Genomic DNA, 23,132 nt, shown 5'->3' with positions numbered 1-23,132 from the left:
ATGTAGATCACCATATAATCCAACTGATTTAGGGGCCAATATAAATTCATAGCTAAGGAGATAAGGGCATGAACTGTATTGAGACAAGCAACATGTGAGAAATTCTCAAAGTAATCCATACCATAGGTTTGAGTATAACCCTTTCGCAACCTAACGGGCCTTAACTTGTTCAACTGAGTCTTCTGGTTTGTACTTAATTGTGTATACCCAGCGACACCGCACAAGATCCTTACCTAGAGACAAATCCACTAGGGTCCATGTCCGTCGAGATATCAAGGCATCCATTTCAGTTTCTATTGCCATTTTCCGCCTAGGATGAGATAAAGCCTCATGATGATTTTTGGGAGTAGAGTTAGCAGATATTGAGAAAGCAAAGTTATTTCAAGGAGATTTTTTTTTAACCCGAATATTACCTGGGACCCGGGCCAGCCCCTAAAATTTTGTTCATAATAAAAAATAATAAAGAATACATGGGGGGGGGCCTACCACCTTACCCCAACCCAAGGAGCAATCACACTCTTGGCCTCACCGCAACACCTTACCCCTACAAAGGGAACAAAAGCACGAGTGCTATTTCCTGAGAATCGGCAAACCAGCCTTGTCCTCCCTAAGAATACCCTGAAGCATCCTAGAAGGGAGAAAGCCATGTTGGAAGATGTTGGACGACCCAGAGTCGCAAGCAAGATTTGCCAACCAATCAGCTGCCCTGTTGCTTTCCCGAAACGCAAAGGTCACGAAAGCCCGGGCAGAAGAAACCAAATCCGGCACCTCCTGGAACCAGTACCAACCCTTCTACAAGGTACACCTCTTTTGGTTAACCATTCTGACTATGGACTCGGAGTCCAATTTAACCACCATGTCGAAAAGACCTAAGTCTTGGCAAAGAGCCAAACCGTCCCTCAATGCTCTTAGTTTAGCTATCGAATTAGTGCAGGCACCATAAAAATTTGAAAAGGCTGCCAGGACTACACCATTCGAGGCCCTGATGACCCCTCCACCCCCTCCATAGCCCGGATTGCCCTGACAAGTTCCATCCACATTAAGCTTTACCGAAGCAAAGGGAGGACACCAATAAACTGGTAAAGGGTGCGTCAGCTTGGGTGTTGGGGCCAAGAGCCCAAAATACTGTAGAATCAAGCTGTCCCTTACCGACCCCAACCGGCCAATCTTGGAGGGTAGCTGAACCTCCTTCAACCAGGCTTTAATACACTCAACTATTGAACCAGCAGTGTGGCACCTTTCCCCGTGCCTTCTACAGTTTCTCTCCTTCTAGAGCTCCCAAATGATCAACGAAGGCAAGATTCATGTGATATAAGCACTAAGGCTTTTACCACTCGCTGAACCTTGCCAAAGAGCGATTCTGCCTCTGACATCCTGAGAGGGAACGGGAGCAATGTCAAAAGTCTTTCATCCACTCTAATGTTCTTCCCTTGGTGCAACAAACTCCATAGTAGAATACTCATCAGACAACAACACTAACAACACAACAATTGCAAAGTCACTATCTGGAACCCACTTGACATTATTGAAGGAGCACACACACGAGGAACTAATTCTTGCAACCTATAAAGAGACAAAAAAGATGCTCTGAGGTTTAATCTAGATCAAGCTAAGGCTCTTCTAGCAGACAGTTCCCAACTCAATCAGCACAAAGACTCGTGTCATCTCAAATCAACTCCAATCCCATTGTTATCCAAAATTAAACAAGAAATTTCCTATCATAATTACTGCATTGCTTCCGATCCAATCTGAACCCATTAAATAGAAAGTTGACAAGGATTGTGTTACTGAGTAGAAGTATTACAAAAAAAATATTGCGTCCAAGAGTGATTTCAGTTATTTTCTAATCCGTGACAATAACTCAGGATCAAGAATCTCAAATTGATTTAAGTAAGTTCTACTAATGAACTGCCGCCACTGACCTTCTTAAACATAGACCCACATTGAGAAATCCCATTACAATTTTACAGCATTGATTTAAGTTTAAGATTGCCAACTCAAAATTACTACAAAGTGTCATAGCAGTATTGGCTAATTGGTTAGCCCATTCAAGGCTACCAATTTTAGCCTAACATGTTTCAATCGTATGGTTGGGCTTGGCACAAAAAGAACACTGTCTGGAGGATCGGTCAGTTTGCTGTCCACCTGTACTATGACCACCATGACCACGACCTCTGCCAGAAAAGGTAGAACCTCGGCCACAACCAGCAATAAAAGTAGAACCTTCCTTAGGAGAGAATGAAATGTCAGCCCTTGAAGGAGTTATATGCTGAAGATGGGCAAAGGTCTCATTTATTGAGGGCACCTTCTCTCTAGCAAAGAACTTCGCAACATGAAATTCAGCCCACTGAATCTTCAATTTTTCCAGATTAGTAGTAAAAGGTTAATGAATATGAAGTCTTTCAAGTATATCCTTAAGTTATTTGTTTTTGGATGATTTCTTAAAACTATTGAAGTACTCATTCAAAGACTTGTCCCCCCTGTATAGGTCTTAAATCAGAGAAATATTCTTCTCCTAAGAGAAGCTTTCCTTTAAATCATCCCAAACACATTTTACAGTGGTGTGGAACATGATTTGTTGCAATAGCTGGATCCATATTGTTCCACAACTATATGAGAATAGTGGAATTCTCACCCATCCACTCTTCATAAGATTTGACAACAGATGGTTCTTTAGAATCAGCATAAGGTGGTTTAGATGTAAGATACTGCGTCTTCCCCTTAGCATGAGTATAAATCTTAAAGGTCTGGCCCTATAATAGGTAATTTTAAACTCAATTTAGTTTAATGGTAGTGGTCTGTACATTAACATTGTCCTAGCTAGATTTGGGATCAGCCATCATGCATAATAGACACAAACAAGCAACTTCTGAGTAGTCTCCAAGCTTGGAGATATGTAGTATAGCAGTGAAGGGTACAAAATCCACAATATATCACTGATTTGAGGAGGACTAACAAATCAGTAGCACAAAAATTCAAATCGGTACCTTGAAAATCCCAGGTTTTGGTGATTTTAAATTGCTGCAACACTGTCAGATGGACACCCAAGTAGGATCGAAGGACCTACAAATAGAGGACAACAATGTCCTAAAAGCTAATAGGAATCTGATGGACAGATCCAAAATAATTCCAGATATCGATTGTGGAAGGGAAAAAAAAAAAAATTAAAAAACAGAGTATCACAGACCTCTATGGAGATTTCTAATTGCACACAATCAGCAGCTCAGATCATCCCAACAGTTGGATTGAATGACCTTGCCATTATGTTGAATTAGTCCCTGAAAGATAATGGGAATCTGCTGGCTGTTTGAAAATAATTTCAAATCTTCTATGCAGTTAAGAAAAAATCCAGAACATACTACCGCAAGTCATAAACCTTGATTTCCATAGATGAATCTACATAGAGGGTAAGATCAAGTAGATGTAAGGAGGCCCTAATTTATCTACATATCATCACCAACTAAGCCTTAGGTAGAAGTCAGGCAGCATAGGTTGCTGCAGCCTGCAGCCACATGAACAGAGCATCGAGAGGCTATCAAACCAGAATCAGTTGTGATTATTATAGCTTTGATACCATGTAACTGACGATAATACAATAACCAGTCAATAGGCAATAGTTGAAGATGAGGGAGAAGAATGGAGAGAGACAACGGAAGAAGTAGAGAAGAGAAATTGCTGAACCACGATAGATTCAGAATAATCTATCATGGCCTCCCAACCTTTATTTATAAGACTCACTATTACAAGTAGACTCTAAGTAGGAATCCTATTTAGAGTAAACAACACTAATTACAACATAAAAAAGGAAACTAAAGTAAACACATCAAGATAGGGACAATCCCCTTATCGTGACTAACTACTAATAATAAAGTACCGCAGGGGTATAATGGCACCACTAAATCTGAAACGAATCATTATAGATTCTCTTTGTACCATAAAAAATCCAAGCCTGTAGGTTGTCCTACAATATTAACAAAAAACTCAAGAATCAAATGCAATTAAGAGATCACGAGCATGCTGGAAAGTTATAGTTTGTATTTATCTAAAAAAAGAGAAATAAAACTTGCTTAAGTAGGCAAGGGAACAAAATAATAGCCGTACGATCAAATCAAGATTGACTGTAGGATATAACAAGAAGTGTCATGTCACTCACACACTAATCTACCTAGTGAACTTAAGCTAAAGAGTAATAATAAATAGGGAAAAAGGCAGCTTGGTTGCGGGGCTCCTGCACTAGTGCAGTGGCATCAACATGGATGGGGTTTTTTATTTCAGGAGGGGCTGGGCATAATTCGCGTGTTCCATCTTCCTCCAATCTACACAATTAATGTATGCACATTTGATCACTTACTCTTCTTTTACTTTATAATGGGAAAGCAGGATTGCAGAACAGCATCTTATTGTATTCTACTTCATTTTCAGTATTAAGCATGAAAAAGTCTTTGAATATGCTGTGGTGTTTGTTTAGACTGACCATTTTACAACTGTGCTTCTGTAGGTTTTAACGAAGCAAGCTGGTTTAAAACTCCAAGATAATGTATGACATTCAGTCCCTCATTTCCTTAGCCTTTATGGTTTTGTATAATATGATTTTTACTGCCCCCCCCCCCCTCCTCCCAACTTTTCTCTTCGTTATTAAAGGTCTGTGGCTTTCAAAGCTTTCCAACAAATATAAAACCATTTACTTAAATGATATTAGGCATAAATAAGTGGCTGTCCTGGTTTCCAGCCAATGTCCATGAACAATATACACTATCAAACTTGGGTAAAAAACCACAGGTACCATTTGTCCTGGTTTCCAGCCAGTGTCCAAGAACAATATACACTAACAAACTTGGGTAAAAAACCACAAGTGCCATTTTGAGGTTTTTTTCTGTGAAAATAGTTCATGCATTGTGTTTAGAATGTCAAAAATAAGCTGTATACAAAAAATCAGATTAAAAAAAAAAACATTTCTGGGCCTTGAAACCACCAACTCGAGTTGGCTGGGAAAAAATCACTGGTTTCGACCATATCTCGGTTGGTCGGAACCTGGTTGAAACCCGAGTTTTAGAACCTTGCTTGTGAGGAGCCTTTATATGACAGTCTTTGTATGTTACTATGTTGAGGTTGTTTTCTCAGTAATCCTTCTTGTGGCAATGTATTATCTGAAGTGAACTGATCTTATAAGTCAACTCAAGGAAAAAATTATTCAACATATCATATCCTTAGTGGAATGGACTGAAATCCAGGGTCAACTATGAACTTTTGACTTTGCAGACTGATATCCAAGCTGCCAGGTTATATATAATCATAAAGAGTGCTTCATGAGATAAACTTGGTTGGGAAAGAAGAAAAAGATATAAGATAGAAGATGAGTTCCATTTGTGCTAAATTCTATAAAAAACAGAGATAAGATAAGAGTCCCACTAAACTGGAACTCCAACTAATACAAGTAACTGAAATAAGAAGGAATAAAATAATTAACTGCCTAAAAAATTATCCTACGATGGGAGGACTATTCCTGGTTCAATTCTGAACCAGAACCTCATTGACTGAGTCACTGCTGAGTTAACTCACTACTGCAAGGCTGAGTTAACTCAATTAGCTCAGGCTGATTTTTACTGAGTTTGGTTCTTCTTCTTTCTTTGGTACTTCTTTAAGTACCTCTGATCTGCATCATAGTAGCACTTTCTTTCCCCTGATTTCTATTTATTGATAAACTTTTTACTTACTAGAACCATAATGTTTCCCATCGTTAGAGTTGTCGTGTTTTTTACCTCCTTTTTTGGGATAACTAGTTTAAATTTTTGTATATTCTTCATCAACAGAAATAGAAGCTCCCTATCTTTCCATGCACATTTTGACCTCCATTTGTGTTCATTCCCCCTCCCTGCTTTTTCTCTTTCGTAGGCTATCTTCTTAAATGTTGTTAGTGGGGTACGTTTGACAGAGACTGCTGGGGATGTGGCAATTGCACTTGCAGTATGCAGCAGGTATGCTGTAGTATTCAGTCTGTCTCCTTTACCATTTTCTGTTGGATATGATGATAGTTGATCAGTAAAAAGATGTTGTTTTGAACATATTTCAAATGGACAGAATTGCCATTAGAGGAAAGATTATTGTTTTATTAAGGAAAACGTGCTACTGTGTTGCCAGTACTTACCATATGGTCCTTGATCTTTCTATGGCATTTTTACTTTGTTTTTGGATCAGCAGCATTAAATTAGTTTTCATTATTATCAGAATTTAATTACGATCGTCTTATGAAAAGTGAAGACAATTAGTTTTATTCCAACCTCTGTAATTACAGTTCCCCCTTTTCAATTCCTTATTAACTATATTAACCTACTTGTCCCAAAATCCACTAATCGCTTCTCTTATGCCCACAAGCACCACTGATCCAGGTACTAATCCACCAGAATATCCTTCTGGTATCATGTTGGATTCCAGATACACTTCATCAACATCTACAAAATTCTCCCTAAACCTCTCATGAATGCTCTCACTGTACGGATTCCATAAGAACATTTGTATTGAGATTGTTTTTCATTTTAAAGAGTTGAGCTACTGAGGCTTACACCCCACTGTCATGCTTCTTTCTATGCTCACTTAGACACTACTCTCATTTATCTCCCCACGGGGGGATTCATAAGATTTCAGAATGATACCATTATGCCAATATATTTTGTCCTGCATTTCTCCTTGTCAATCTCTTATTGAAGCATCTGAATAGCGTCTTTGTATATTTTCACCTTCCCAGAAACTTAAAATTTTAACCTTGAATGCATAATCCACATCCTCTACTTGTATATGATTTGTTTTGCTGATAATGTTTGTCATCAACTCTTGACTTCAGAATATTCTTGCTATCAATTTCAGCATTTATGTTGAATTTGGAACTTCTCCTTGTTGGTTCCCCTTCCTCTACCTATGAGATTAGTTCATTCTCGAGCTAGCACTGTATTTCGACTTTTCGAGTAGTCACGGCCAATTTGCCACAATATCCCCTTCTTTTGTGAGTAGTGCATAGTTGGCATGGCGTCGCAATGGCATCGCCATGGCCCCGCCATGGCGTCCTGGCGCTGGAGAAGATGGCATTTCGAGCTTCGACATGGCTTATGTATAAATATCGCCCGATATGGCGCCATGGACGCCATACCACGATATATGGGCATATCGGTCGATATTTGTGTGAAAAACTTAGGTTTTAATATTATTTTTTTTAAAACCATTTAAAAGCTTAAATGCTTTTTCCTTGATTTGTATTGGTCACATTAACATACAAAATTAAAACCATTAAACATTAAACAGTACACTTTACTACTATACCCTAAATCCCTAATTGGAATTGGAATTTGGGAGATTTTAGAAATCACAAAGTGATTTGTCGAGTCAGAGGAGAGACTTCGTGAGACAGAGACACGGAGACTGAGACTGAGACTGACGGAGTCAAGAAGACGAAGAAGTGAGAAGAAGAAGAAGAAGAACTGAAGCTGCAACTCTCGGCAAGTTCAAACCCCTCAGGCAACCTCCAGGTAAGTAATTTTTTATTTTTTATTTATTTAGTTCTTCTTCTTCTTCTCCAATCTCCTCCGTCCTCCGGCGACTCTTCTTCTTTCTTCGTTTTCTTCAGTTCCGGCAACTCTCTCCGTCAGTTCTTCTTCTTCTCACTTCTTCGTCTTCTTAACTTCTTCTTCTTGCCTTGCAGTTGCAGGCTTGCTTACAGTCGCTGTTTTTTTTTTTTTTTTTTTCATTTTTTCTTCTTCTTGCCTTGCAGTTGCAGGCTTGCACACAATCATGGACCTCTCGGTTTTTTGTTTCTTCTTCTTGCCTTGCAGTTGCAGGCTTGCACATAGACAGAGAAGGTATTTTTTTCCCCTTCTTCTTGGCCTGCACACAGCCACACATATACAATTACACACACAGAGACAGGGAAAGAATCGAGAGACAGAAGGTGGGGGCAGGGATTTATTACAGATTTACAGCAAGTAGTTCTCTCTGTTTTTTTTTTTTTCATTCTTCTTTCCTTGCAGTTGCAGGCTTGCACAGTCACTAATCTATGTTTTCATACTTTCATATACACTAATGGATATTACACTTTCATGAATTAAACCATAGTATATTAGTAGTACACTTTCATGTTGATTTTGATGTTATAGGATATATATTATATCATACTAAATGACATTAAAAATAGAGAAAATAAAAAATAAAACATGGTCGACTTGCTCGCCATGGCAACGCCATGGCGGGCGACATGTCGATATATCGACGTGACACCCCTCCACCGACTTGGATCGCCGTGACGCCGTGACAACTATGGAGTAGTGATATTGTTCCTTAAGTTTTGTTTTGATTCAATTGCGAGCCAAACCCAATCACATTCCTGACTTTTTTCTTTCTCAACTTTTGTGTACCATTGAAGCATGATGGTAAAGCCACTTCTTCAAACTGAAATACAATGACCAAAGGAGAGTGATTTATAAAGGGATTACCAAATATAACAATGTGCCTTTGTCTGACTGATATGAAGTGATCATACTAATCCAGTGTTATGGAGTTTTTTTTTGGGTGAATAAATATGTATTACCAAACCCCAGGGGGGGGGGACAGGGAAAAGAGAGAAAGGAATACACAAGGGAAGAGGGGGGAGGGGAGAAACAAAGCCGACCTACGCAGAGGTGGCAATCAAAAGGGAGGTCAGATCAAGACCCCAAAAAACAGCGATGTGCTTATTTCTAGGGGTGTCTCTGATAGCACGAAGAGGGAGATGGCTGAGCTTGGCAGAGACATCAAAGGAGATGGCTTTCCAAATCAGATCAAAGGATCGAGAGTTGGAAGTCCATCTCCTAATGTTACGCTCCATCCCAATGTGGTGAACAGCAGCTCCAAAGATTAGCTTGTCAATGTTGCCGCAGATCAAGGTCTCTGAAAAGGACTTAGCCACCCAGGGCCATTCTTGGTCAAAAGGGAGGGGTCTTCTGCTACGGTGCCAAATGGATGAGAGGGCTTTTTTCCAGATGGTTGAGGTGAAAGGGCAGTCAAAGAAGAGGTGGGGAATGTCTTCGAGGCCGTTCCAACAAAGGGAGCGGGTGGAGGGAACATGGATGTGACGGTGAATAAGGAAGGCTTGGGTTGGGAGGCAAAGGTGGAGGGCTCTCCAGGTGGTGAGGCTATGGCGGGGAATGTGGCCTTTGAACCAGACAAGGTTGTGCCAAGGGATAATGGGGGTGGAGTGACGAACAAAGTTCCAAGTAGAGAAGGAGGTGAAGCGGCCATTGGGAGAGGGCAACCACAAAAGTTTGTCATCAGAAGGGGGGGGGGGAGAGCAGGCCATATCCTATCGACAATAGAGGGATTGAGAAGAGGGGGGAGGGACACCAGGCTCCAGAGGAAATGAGAGAGGACAGGGGGTCATTTTTTGGGAAATCAGAGGAGTAGATGAACCTAGGACCGAGAATGCAATACAGGATACCAAGAGGGTGCCAAGGGTCAAGCTAGAGGGAGGTGGAAGAACCTTGAGCAATGGAGGTAGTGATTCCATGAAGGGCCAGGGGACGGAGGGCAAGGATCTTTCTTCAAATCCAAGAGGGATCAGAGGGGGTGGGGACAGTCTATAAGGAGTCAGACTTGAGAGGGTGGGAATAGACCCAATTGACCTAGATGGAATCTTGACGGGAAGAGATTTTCCAGATCAACTTGAGGATGCAGGCAGTGTTGGAGTCTTTGATGCGGCGAATCCCAAGACCTCCCTTGGATTTGGGAAGGCAGATGGACTTCCAGGTTAAAGGGTGGAGAAATCTGGAGGTGTCGGCCCCTTTCCAGAGGAAGGCGCAGAAGAGGCCCTCCATCTCATAAGACGTGGCTTTTGGAAGGGCAGAGATCCCACACCAGTAGATGTAAGTAGCTTGGAGGACGGAGCGAATACAAACAAGGCGGCCGACATAGGAAAGGAGTTTGCTTTTCCAAAGCTGGAGACGCTTGCGGATATTGTCCAGCATGGGAGCGCAATGATGCTTAGAGAGCTTGGCCGGAATGAGGGGAAGACCACGGTACTTGACTGGGAGGGAGCCAAGGGTGAAACCAGTCAGGTGAAGAAGGGAATCCTTTTCTAAATTGGGAATACCAGAGAGGAAGATTTTGGATTTAAGGAGATTGATGCGGAGACCAGAGAGGGATTTAAAGAGAAGAAGGGAATCCATGATAGCAGAGATAGAAGAGTGAGAAGCTTTGGAGAAGATCATCAGGTCATCAGCAAAAGCAAGATGGGTAAGATTGATATGCTTGCATTTGGGGATGGGGGAGATGAGATGGAGGTCCATTTTGGATTGGAGGCTACGGGGAAGGACTTCCAAAGCTATGGAGAAAAGGAAGGGGGAGAGAGGACAGCCTTGACGAATACCTACTTTGGAGTGAAAAAAGCCAGCAGGGGAACCATTGACCAGCACGGAGAAGGAGGGAGAAGAGATGCAAGTATGAATCCAACGGACGAAGGCAGGGAGGAAGCCCATTTAATATAGCACTCCACAGATGAAGTCCCAGCGAAGGGAGTCAAAAGCTTTGTGGAGATCAATCTTCATGAGGGCGGCCGGAGAATGAGATTTGCGGTCAAAACCCCGCACTACCTCAGAGCAGAGAATGATATTGTCTACAATGCTGCGGCCAGAAATGAAGGCGGATTGGTTCGGGCTAACAAGAGTAGGGATAACCGCCTTGATTTTGTTGGCCAGGATTTTGGCAATGAATTTGTAGATGAGGTTGCAAAGGAAAATGGGCCTGAAATCCGCGAGGGAGGTGGCCCCCTCTTTTTTGGGGATGAGGCAGATGAAAGTCTGATTGACTTGGGCAAGCTGGCTAGGCTTGTAGAAGAAGCTACGGATGGCTTTGAAAAGGTCTCCTTTGATGGAGTCCCAGCAGTTGAGGAAGAAACCCATACTGAAGCCATCAGGGCCAAGGGCTTTGTTGGACTTATGGGAGCTGATAGCCTTGAAGATCTCATCATCCGAGGGAATGCTAATGAGGGAGTCAGCGATCTGGGGGGAGAGGAATTTGTTGATGAGGTCCGGGGGAATGGGGGGGAGCGGAGAGGAGGGGGGATTAAAGAGATTGGCAAAGAAAGCGATGGAGGCAGATTTAATGTCATGGACCGAGGTGAGGGGGGACCCATCAAAGGGGTGGAGTTAGAATTGAGGCGGGCTTTCAGAGATCTGTGGAAATAAGCAGAGTTGGAGTCACCCAACTCAAGCGACTTGATGCGAGCCTTTTGGCGCAGGAAGCTTTCCTCAATGGAAGAAAGGGAATACAATTCCTTATAAAGGGACGTTTCCTCGGAGGCAAGAGAAGGGTTGAGGGGGTCAGATTGAAGTCTAAGTTGTATGGAAGAGAGATTAGACTTGCAAGAGGAAAGCCTGGAATTGATGTTACCAAAGGTGGAGAGATTCCACCTTTTCAGGGCACCTTTGGTATTACGGAGTTTCCTAGAGAGAGCAATGAGGGGAAGGGAAGGAGAGGAGACCGGGGTACGCCAAGCCTTGAAGACGGTGGGAAGGAAGAGATGGTGAGAAGTCTACATGTCAAAAATTTTGAAAGACTTGGGGCCAAAAGAAGTGTAGGAGTGGATTTGGATATGGCATGGGCAGTGATCAGACAAGCCTTGAAGAAGGAAGTTGGCTAGAGAGTGGGGGAAGGAAGAGAGAAAAGCCTCATTAGAGATGAATCGATCAAGTTTGCAAGCTATGCGGTCGGGACCAGAGCGGTAGTTGTTCCAGGTGAGGGGGGAGCTAGTCCACCGAAGGTCATCAAGGCCAAGATCATCTAAGCACTCATTAAAAGCAAGGACGGAGGGAGAATCGATGGGTCTTCCGCCAAGTTTCTCAACTTGGGAGCGAACCACATTGAAGTCACCACCTAAGCCTCAAGGGACGGAGTCCAAGGAGGGCTTGAGGAGGGGGAGGTCGTGCCATAGAGATACACGCTCGGTAGCAAGGTTGCTGGCATAGATGACCGTCAAAAGGAAGGAGGTAGGGGAGTTGGGGATGGAGAGGCTAAGATGGAGGAATTGGGAAGAGGTGTGGAGGAGAGAGGCGGTGATTGTGGACGGGTCCCAAAGGAACCAGATCCGACCAAGAGGGAATGGTTGTAATCAAGGATTTAAGTCTCGGTATCGGGTATCGTATCGGTCAGGCGATTTTAAGAGACGTATCGTATCGTATCGTATCGGAGATACGTATCGATCGGTGCAGAAACGCATGAAAATGATCAAAATACACATGAAAATACACTTTTGGACACAAAAAACAATATAAACAAGCAATTTGTGTCATATATCATGCATATATACTAAGAATTGTGAATAATCAATAACCGCATAGTGCGGACTTTGAAATTGTTATAAAAGATTAAATGATGAAATTCTTTACATATAGAGTCACTCTATTGCCATGAAGAATGTCGGGGTGGATCAAAGTCATGTCTGTAAGGGTCTTTAACAATAGGAGCGACTAGGATGATGTTGTGTCTCGTCCGAACATAAGCACAATCTCGAGCCCACAAAATATCGATGGTAGTGACTCTCCCACTCATAGTAGAATCGTGTGTCTCGCTTCCTGGAGTGGCTAATGTCACGACAAAGACTAGGTCATGCTTGTGCTTGATTCTCTCCGTATCCATAACTTCCATACCCTACGAAGCCCCATGTCCATAGCTCTGAAGAAGAACCTCGATGCATAATGCCCATGGCCTGATGAAGCACCAAAGATAATCGAACTAATGCTAAGTGACTCCACGCCACTCATAAGCACATCACTATCATATGGATTGTGGGAGCGCGCGACTTCGCCTTATGCGCTTCCGCGAGTAAGTCTTATGGCCAGAAGCTCAAGACAATGATCCATATCTTGGGTAGTATGTGTGTATCCCGCCTCACATGTGAATCGAACCCCAAGACGATGTTGTGAAGCCTCAGCGCCACCACCACTACCTCCAAAGCACCACCACTACCTCCAGCACTATGGCCACCACCACCACCACCACCACCACCACTACCATCATCATCATCGTCATCATCGTCATCATCATCATCATCATCATCATCATCAGCAGCAACAACAGAACCACCACCACCATCACCATCACCATCGTCGTCTTCATCCTCATCATCAACATGTTGTTGAGTTCCTCCATACGGATGACCTGACCTCGTCCTCCTGACTAAACCTTCTTCAGAGCTACTTTCATTTTCTTCAACATTAGGACAAGGATCTTGTGATGGTGGCCGTATGTGCATCCTCATCCATCCGTTGAATGATGCTCTCTATCACCGGATCAGGTTTGGTTGTCCGCGATCCTCACTTAATTGATCCATCACCAATACCTTATCGGTATCTTCTATCCATGCTCTAACTCGGATCTTCATCGTCAAGTAGGTGGTTGATGTCGATTGGGTTGACATCTACATCATCTCCTTCTCTTTCCAGCTCTAAATATTTAAGCTTCACTTCATGTTGTAATGGACATACACTAGCTTCTCCAACTTTGAATAAGCGAGACGATTCCGGGTTTGGTGTGTATCAACCCGAATGTACTCCATTCACGTTCACAGCCACTAGAGGATGCCGTCAGGATAATACTCGAATTGCACTCGGGTTAAGTGTGGAGCACTAGTACCCCCATAATTGAGCTACCAATCAGCTGCACAATAATAAATGAAATATTAAAAGACAAAACCTTAAAACAAATTTTAAATGATATAATAAATTAGGTAAACCTAACTTACCTGGGTGTTGTGTGCTCCTAGCATGGATAACCATTCTATCAGCAAAACCACGAGTGGCCTCCCGAAAATACTTAGCCTAGAGAGGTATTAAAAAAAAAAATATATTAGTTCCACTTCCACCAATCACTCTATTCTTGGTTTCAATCATTTATACAACTAATTTAGTTCTAACCTCATCCATGGCAAGTGTGGCCTTCGCTACATCTGGCTCCATTCTGTTCACAACATTCCTTAGGGCACGCAATAGATCCGGTCTACACCCTATATCATTGGAGTATTGGATATCCGGATTCAAATAATATGCTGCACATGGTTTGTAATGGATGGTTAGAAACCTAGAAATTCTAATAATAAATAAATAAATAGTAACTTACTAACTACTAAGTGTTTAAAATGAAACCAAAGTCATATAATTATAAGATTACCTGCCCAATGAACATCTTGAACCAACATATTTTCCCATCGATCGGATATAATCTTCAAATACTTCTTGTTTGATGTTGGATTATTCTCATGTATTTTTCTCTTCACACATCCCATGGCATCTACCATCTTACCCATGGTCTGCTCTTTATCCCCATCAACCTCTCGAAGCAGACAAAAGAGTGGCATCATAACATTATAAAGTCGGCCCATTGCAGCCCAAAAATTTGAGGAGGTAACAAGATCTTGAACAGATCTCCCAATTTCAGACCTTGCATAATTGCTAGTCAACCACTCAGTAGAGGTGAACATCTGTAGCAGCCCATGCTTTCGGGAAATGAGGCTATCAATTACAATGTAATTTGTTGCAAATCTTGTTGTTGCAGGCCTCACTAAATCCCCTTGTGTATAACTCCTCATCAATGCCAAAACCCAACTATGGTTGTAAATAAAGTTGATGATTTTCCTTGCATTACCAACCAACTTTTGGACCTTGGGCAATTCTCCTATGTCCTTAAACATCAAATCTATGCAATGAGCTGCACATGGTGTCCAAAATAAATGTTGCCTCTTTAACATAAGCAACTGACCAGCTTTCTTGAAATTTGCTGCATTGTCAGTTACTACTTGGACAACATTTTCTTCTCCTATGTCCTCCACAACTTCATCCATTAACTTGTACAAGTAGTTGGCATCTTTGATTTCACTAGATGTATTGACCGACTTGTGGAAGATCGTCCTTCCATCACAGTAGATAAGAAAATTGATGATGGATAATCTTGTTGGTCTACTCCATCCATCACACATGATGGTCACTCCATATAGTGGCCACTTCTCCTTGAATCTCTCTACATACTCATGCACCTCTTGGACAATATCATCCAAGTAAGGCCCAGCAATCTCATGAGGTGTGGGTGGCTTAACATTTTTCCCACACCGCTGAATCTCCTTTACCATGGCCTTGAAGTGGGGATCTTTGGCCTTATGTGGTGGAATCATAGAACTGTGGAACCATCTGGAGATTGCTCTGCCTATCCTTTTACTAAGTGTTTTGGGTTGAAAGTTTTTTCAATCCTCTGTTGGCTAGCATCCCTTGCTCTATAGACATTAGGATCCATGTCTCTGATATCTGGGCTCTTCTTTCTCTTACCCTTACCACTCTTTGTAAACCGGTCAAAGATCCCCTTCACACTGGTTGCTCTACTAAGGCCAACAGGCTGCTTATCCTTACTTAGAGATGGACGACAAGAGGAGCCAACACCAATATCTACAGGGCCCTGGCTGGGTCGAGTTGATTGACTTCTAATCAATTGCTCAGCTCTCCATTGTTGCTCTTTTGCTTCATGTCTTGATTGTTTCATCGCCAATGCCAACTCTGGGTCCTCCTCTGCTTCCATATCCGATCCTTCATAATCTTCAAAATCTTCCATCAAATTTTTCACCAATGCATCAACATCATCATGTGCTTGCTTGGATTTTTTTTTGGAATCTCTAAGGTGTTTTTGCATTGCCCTGCTTAATTCTATAGGGCACTGTGTACACTTGGAAACATTTCCATATCCTCCTGCCATGTGCTCTTTTTGCCGAGTTACCCCACCTCCAAGATGTTGGGTGTCACAGAAGTTGCACTGTGTATGCAATCTATTATTGTTTATTTTGGTACAATAAGACCACCCAATGTCTTGTTGTCGCGGCATCGTCCTAAATACCAAACAAAAGTAGATAACTATATAAGATATATATTAAACAATATTCAAATCCACACATCAATAATTTATTATTTATACAACTATACAAGTATAGACACACATTATGATGCATGTCATGCATTGCATCATCTTCTTTTATTTACTACCTGGCAAAGTTGCCATAAACAATATTTAAACATTTTTATATTTTCTACAACTAGTTACACATTATTTAATTTTTTAAATAATTAAAAAAAATGACATAATGTACTACATATATGAATCTAAGTCTTTGATTCTATTTCAGCCAATTATACATTTTATCAAACTATAATGAAAGAGTATAGATGGAAAAATCAGATTTTTTACATTTTTTAAAGTATTTTATAAATTCAGAAAATACCCAAAAAAAAAATAAAAAAATACAGATTTTAGGGTAAATGTATAATCTTCTTGGGATGTCATACATCTATACATAATGTACTCCATATCTTATAAACATTACCATTTGTTTTAAAGTTAAGAAGAAAAAAAAAAAAAATTTCATTTTAAAGAAGGAATTTTCGGTTTTGGGTAAAAATGGTCAAAGAAACATGGATTTGAAACCAAATCTTTGTAAATGCAAACAAAGAATGCAATTTCTATGTTTGTTTAACATATTCTCTTTGATTCATACCAAAAAACATACCAATAATCAAAGATTGAAGCAAAAGATTCAAGTTTTTTTCAAAAAACTTACCTAACCCTTCAAGAACAGCTTTTGAATTCGAATGTAGGCTGTTAGATCCACCAAATGATGTGATTTCAGCTCCTCTAAGTTCGTTTTTGGCAAAGAATTGAAAGCCCTCAAGAAATCTTACCCAAAAAGCAAGTTTAAATGTGTTTTTGGAAGGGTTTCTCAAAGCTGGGAAGACCTTTTTTCCGCCTGGACTGCTAGAAATCGAGTTTTGGGTGAAAATGATGAAATGGCCATGTGTTTTTTAAGTTAACGATACATACCGAGACGTATCGAGTCGTCTCGATATGTATCGGTATGTATCGGTCGATACATATCGATACATATCGAGACGTATCGATACTTCTCGATACATATCGTTTTTTAAATATAAAAAATAATTTTTTTTAAAAACTCTCGGCTGTATCGATACGTATCGATCGTATCGTATCGTATTGGTACGTCTCGGTCGATACGTCTCGATATAGTCGAGACATTTACATTTTAAAAAAAAAAGATACGTCTCGGCCTGTATCGTATCGACCACGACCGATACCGAGACGTATCGGCCGAGACGATACGATACGCACCGAGACTTAAATCCTTGGTTGTAATTGGAGAGAAGAGACCAGGAAGGGGTAATAAAGGTAGCAATGCAGGAAGCATTATCTTGATGGACACGAGTTTCAAGGAGAGCACAAAAAGAGGAGTGGGTAGACTTAATAAGGGACCTGATATCCTGATGCTTAGCCAGGGAATTAAGACCCCTGACATTCTAAAGAAATCCAGCAGACATGAGAACTAAGAGGGGAATGGCCGGGTGCGCACCGGAGGGGTGCTGCGATAGCGGCGGCGAGAGAAGACAAGAGCCAGGCAGCGAAGGAGAGGCCTGCATGGGGGGGGGGAGGGGGATCAAGGATGGGAGGGGGGGTTGTCTGAGAGAGAGGAGAAAGCAGTGGACCTGGTGAGAGAATGGGACGGGGGGGTGGGGAAGAGTTTGTGGTAAAGGTAAGCAGGGGGCGTATAGATGGGTAGGTTATAGGAAAAAAATGATTGGGCTTGGGTTGGGGGTAATGGGTCAAGAGGAGGGGAGGGTTGGGTTAAGGTAGCAGGGGTGCTGGGCCGAGAGCAAAGGGGGATATGGGCCAGGGCCAGGGCCAAGGGTTTGGTGGGAGGGGGGTAATGGGTCGTAGAGTTGGGATGGGGAAGATGGGCCTCGAGAGTGGACTGAGAAGGAGAAGGGGGGGTGGAGGCTAAGGGTGTGGGCCCAAAAGGAACGTCGGTAAGGGAGGTGGAAGAGTGAAAGTCGATAAAGGGTAGTGACGTGTTGGGGGTAGGGAGAAGAGGGGGTAGAGGGTGTAAAAAGGACAGAGAGGTGGAGGGTAAAAGGGGAAGAGGGGGTAAAGATGGTACATAGGAGGGGTAAGTGGGGGGTAAAAGGGGAAAAGCAGGGTTAGAGGGTCGAGAGGACAAAAGGAGGGGGGTATTCAAAAGAGGGGCTAAAGCAGTCTGAGTCTGCTCAGAGGGGGAGGTGATTTCGCGAGAAAGGCAAGGGGAGCAGTCCTGAAGCAGGGGTTCGACAGCGAAAACGGCGACTTGACTAATCTCAGATGGGGAGCTGCACAGCGTCCCAGAGGTGGTAGGTGACGAGACAGAGGCTCTTCCAAGCTCAGAGGGGAAATCTGTGGCCTGGTACATCACTGTGTTCGCGCAGATGCAGAGAGGCAAAGCAGTAGGATCTTCGATGGCCAGTTTGTCAACATGCTTGATGATCGAGGAGTCTGGCGTCTGCAGGGGTTGCAGGGCAAGAGCCTGGGAAGTCTCGGTGCTAGGGGCAGACGTATTTCCAGAAATAGCAGCAGCATCGACGGCGACGATGTCGGTGGAATTTCGAGGACGACGACTGAGCCAGCGACGCTGGTGCCTGTTTCGCTTGGGAGTTCTACCGCGATGCACTGCAGGGGAAGGATCTTCGATGGGCAATGCTTCGGTGGCGGAGACTTCGTTGAGAGAGGAAGTCACAGCCGGAAGATGATAGATGAGAGAGGAAGTCGCAGCAGGACGATGATCTTCCTGCGTGATAGGCTGTTTGTCTCCGGGAGCAGTTGCTGCAGATGCAGGGCAGGTAGAGTTTGAGTGACCAAAAGATTTGCATTGCTGACAGTGAGGAGGTAGCCATTCGTATCGCACAGGCTGTTCAAACCAGAAGCCATCTTCTTCTTTGATAGAGATGGATGAAGGGGGAGGGGAGTCTGCTGAGATGTCAACACAGTGTCTCGCAAACGAAAGCCTATGTTGTTTGAGAGTGCACAAGTCCGTGCGGAGAGGAATGCCCAGGACCGAACCAATACGACTGAGGCTCTCAGTGGTCCAGTAGTGGAGGGGTAATCCAGGGAGAGTTACCCACAAGGGAATGGTGTTGAAGTCGACTTTGTGGAGAAGGAGATGAGGCTGCCACTGACGAAGAAAGATTGGTTTGGTTCCCACCATCCAAGGGGCACCATCCAACGCACGAGTCTTGGCTTCTTCAGAGAAAAACTTGAAGAGGAACACACCAGAGTCGAGGAGATGGATATCAAGCATCCCATGAGCTTTCCATTGCTTGGTGAGGGAGGCCTGGACTATGGAGAAAGAAGGCCGGCCACCCAGAAAATGCCCCACAAGGCAGGAGGTCCATTTCGGGAGTTCAGGGGATAGAATGGACATGGGGCAGAGGGCAAAAGGGATGCCATTTTCAGTGAGGGGTTTTGAAAAGTGTAGGGAAGTATCAATCTGAGAAGGAGGATTCTGACGTAAAAGGGAGGACCAGGAGGCAGAGGGGGGGGGATTTGAGACGCAGCAGTGGAAGGTGGGGGAGAGGGAGAGATGACAGCGGAGGGGTTGCCGGGGGAGTCAATGAGGGGTGGCGGTGAGGGCAAAGGCGGAGGGCTGGCCGGGGGGGGGGGGGAGAGGGAAGGTTCATGACTTCGGTAGGAGGTTCATTCTGTTCTTGTTTTTTTCTGTGTTATGGAGTTAAAGATATGCTGTCTGTAACTAATGCAAACTGAGACCCAAAGGGTATGAATCTCAGTTGCAAACAGGTCCCAGTAATCAATTTATACAGCAATCAAGTACCGAGCAGAATATAATAAACTGATTCAACGAATACATTAGGGATCAAATCTGAACAAGACAGAAATATGTGCAGCGTCAGAGTAACGTTATATGAATTATACTGTTTCGAGATAAAACAATTCTGATTTAACACAGAATCTGGATCTGATACCATCTAATGATTCTTGAATCAGATAAGGACATTCAGTGACTAATATCAGAATTTCAGTTGTAAGAAGTAGAACAGTTGTTTCCTAACCGATGTATGATGCATTGTTACGGTCCTGCACGGGTATAGATCAGATACGATAACAGAAAAGTTCACCAGCCTGAACAGAAAGAAGATAACAGAATTCTACAGGGAGGAAAGAAGAAGAAACAAAGAGATAATATGCCAGCCACAAAAGTTGCAACTATGAGGGAGAATAGGGGGATCACCAGTAGAAGAGAAAAAAGAGGGAGAAACCAGAATTGGAGGGTGGGGGAAGAGAGAGGAGAGATAAAGAATAACGTGAAAAGGGAGAGAGGACAGCTCAGCCACCAAAGCAATTTTCGAACCACCAGACTAATCCATTCATTCAATCAACTCTATCGTAAGGGGAGGACTGATAAAGAACACGTAACTTGGAAGGACTGTTTCTAGATTTGACTACTTAAGGACCTACACAACATTATCCCTATACTTTTTTTTGGGTGAATAAATAAATTCATTACCAAAGGAGGAAGAAAGAAAAACAAAGAACCCCAAAAGGGAGAAAAAAACCAAAAAAACAGCAAGCCAAAGCCTTAGCTAAGGGGGGCTGGAGCAACAAAAGAGACATTTGAGGGACCCTAGGAGCCAACAATGAGCCTGTTCCTTGGGGTGTCAGAACAAAGGGAGGGGGGAGCTAGCGATAGCTTTGCTTTAATTTCTAAAGAAATGGAATCTCAAATCTTCTGGTAAGATCGAGAGTTGGAGGTCCATTTCCTGATATTGTGCTCCATCCAAATATGGTTGAACAAAACGCCATCTTTCCGACCGAATCACAAATAGAGGACCCAGCATAGGTCATATCGATCCAAATCCACTCTCTAGAGACATTATCCCTATACTTAATCCCATGTACCCCTTAAATTCCAATTTTTGGGCTTATAAAAGAGATCCATTACATTAGTAAACCACAAAATAACAAGCTCAAGTCCCATAGAACCAAACCATGGGCCAAAATAAAGTCTTTCGAGACCCAATTGGCCAGAATGCCAGATTGGACTCCCTTAACTACATCAATAACATTTATCTGCCTCGAAATTTCTGCCAGTTCTGCACTAATTCACCTGCAAGCTGCATCGACTCTGACAAGCGTCTTCCCCTACTTAATCTCTATCGCTGATGTGAAATACCCAAACTGAACTTCTTAATTTTCAGTTGGTTTGGCCTGCCTCCAGTGTGAAATGGGCTATTTGTGTTATACATATTTTCCAATTGTAGGCCCCGGAGTTTGGTCCCAACATTTCATATGCCATTTAAATCTATGTTTAAATTAAAATTTAAATCAGGACGTGCGAGGTCAGCCTTGGCTACAGCTCTCCTCTGACCAATATTAAAGTTAATGCCATCTCATGTCTTCGATCTAAATGTGGATTCTTTGAAATCCAACAAATGATATGGCTGTCTGTTAGAGTATGCATGTATCAGTTGGAGGTTCATGGGTATCCATGGACCTCTATACCGTGGAATAGTGTCTTTTGTCCAAGTACTTAGTTGTTTCTTATTGTGATTAGGATTAGCTGGCTAAGAAGTTTATTTCTCTTCCATTATGTAGTCTGAATCTTATATAAATAACATTGGCTGCTGGAGGTAGGATTATTCCAACCTATCGCACAGCCCCCTTAATGCAGGTGCACTGCCTTGGACCGACCCAAACCCATTTGGGTATCCATGTGAAGATGAACTGGATCCAATTGGGTTTTTGGGTTCAGTAGGATATTTAATTTATTTATTTATTAGGTTTTTCATTAGTTGGGATTTTATCTTGTAATCTTTTATTTTAAATGGGCTACTTAGTGGTAGAGTCCTTTCCCTACTTTAGTTTTAATAGACTTATTAATGGTAGAGTTGATTTAAGAATTTAATTTTCAGTTTTGGATTACACTTAGGAGTTCTAATTTTCTTTAAATACCAGTTTGTAACCACGCTGGTGGCAGATTATATGAATAGAATTTTGAGTTTTGTTTATTGCTACCGGTGTGATCATCTTATTCTTCTCCCCCCTTTTTCTCTCTCCCTCCCTGCAACTCTGAATTTTCCCAGCTTCCCCTCTTCTCCTAATCAGCCCCCCACCACCCTTCCATTTTCTCGGTATCCCAACTTCCTCCTCTCATCTCACCTTCTCTGGTTCTGATATCTGGGGCCTGAATTCGGATTTAACTACATGATATTGGAGCTTACTCAATAAACATCCTCTTAACTCGATTTTGGGTTTGAAAGTCTCAAGAGTTCATCCACCAACATTTTTTATACTCTTATTTGCTGCAGTTCTTATTATCTATTCTCAGTTTGAATCTAAGATTTTAGGGTTTCATTGCCTAGCTGTTGAGGGACATTCAATCCTTGTTGGGTGGTGATGAGTCATAGAATCCCCATCCAACCATGACGCGCCACGTGGAGGTACTGAGACTTAACCCGAGGGCCGAGCCGACCTGGCAGATGCCGCGCCGAACCGGTCAGCCAGCGGGTGACCACCATCATAATTCTCCATATGGCCAAGCACCGTGGCCGAGCGTTAAGTCTACTGAGCACTGAGCCGTGTCTATTAGGGTCGGCCATACGGATGAGCGTCCCCTAGGGACGAGCACCGAGCCGAGCACCAGAATGGTCCGAGGACAGCCCAGCTGAGCACGACGCTTAGGACACCACGCACTCGCCACCTGGGCTGAGCACGGTGCCGAGCACCGAGGGCACGGCCGTCCGAGGCCGAGCCCTCTCCAGAGGCAACAATAACGGCTCACCGGGGATCACGGATCCACGTCAGCGTGTCTCGACAATCATGGGATACGAATCGGGCCACAATTCCGCGACGGAATCGAATCACACTCCCATAAGGACTCTTACCTTATTAAGAGTCCGACTCCGAGAATAACTCCTCTGATCACTCCATATGGAAGAGCCCAATCAAAAAAAGACTCTTACCATACAAGGACTCATGCAACCGCCTCATCTTGTCTTATAAATACCCAGGTATGGAGCTCAAACGCTCATCTCACTTTTCACTAAGCTGTTACGCTGTTGCACTGGAGACCTGACTTGAGCGTCGGAGAGTCCTTGGCCGGAGCCACACCGGCTCTCTTGTGCTCACTCGGTTTTTGCAGGCTCATCCGTGGGCGAACCGGGCGACGGAGGTTTTCACACGCAACAGATTTGGCGCCGTCTGTGGGAAGTGTGCTGGACACGGCAGTAGAGGGTCGATCTCGTGCTGAG

The 23,132-nt window shown here is 43.0% G+C and overlaps 1 protein-coding gene across 4 annotated transcripts in view; it reads left to right on the top strand.

Moving 5' to 3' along the window:
* Positions 1–23,132, top strand: part of LOC122667726 (DNA repair protein RadA) — a 151,214-nt gene that overhangs the window by 100,082 nt on the left and 28,000 nt on the right. For 3 of the 4 annotated variants that reach the window (XM_043864121.1, XM_043864119.1, XM_043864120.1), the window contains 2 exons: positions 4,499–4,537; positions 5,893–5,975. In XM_043864121.1, coding sequence (XP_043720056.1) covers positions 4,499–4,537; positions 5,893–5,975 — 122 coding nt within the window. The remainder of the gene's footprint in view (positions 1–4,498; positions 4,538–5,892; positions 5,976–23,132) is intronic. The other variant, XM_043864122.1, reaches the window with a different exon arrangement.

Source organism: Telopea speciosissima, chromosome 7 (genome assembly GCF_018873765.1).
Source record: "Telopea speciosissima isolate NSW1024214 ecotype Mountain lineage chromosome 7, Tspe_v1, whole genome shotgun sequence".
NCBI classification, from domain to species: Eukaryota; Viridiplantae; Streptophyta; class Magnoliopsida; order Proteales; family Proteaceae; genus Telopea; species Telopea speciosissima.
Note: the sequence above shows the minus strand (reverse complement) of the source record. Positions and strands in the feature narration are given on the sequence as shown.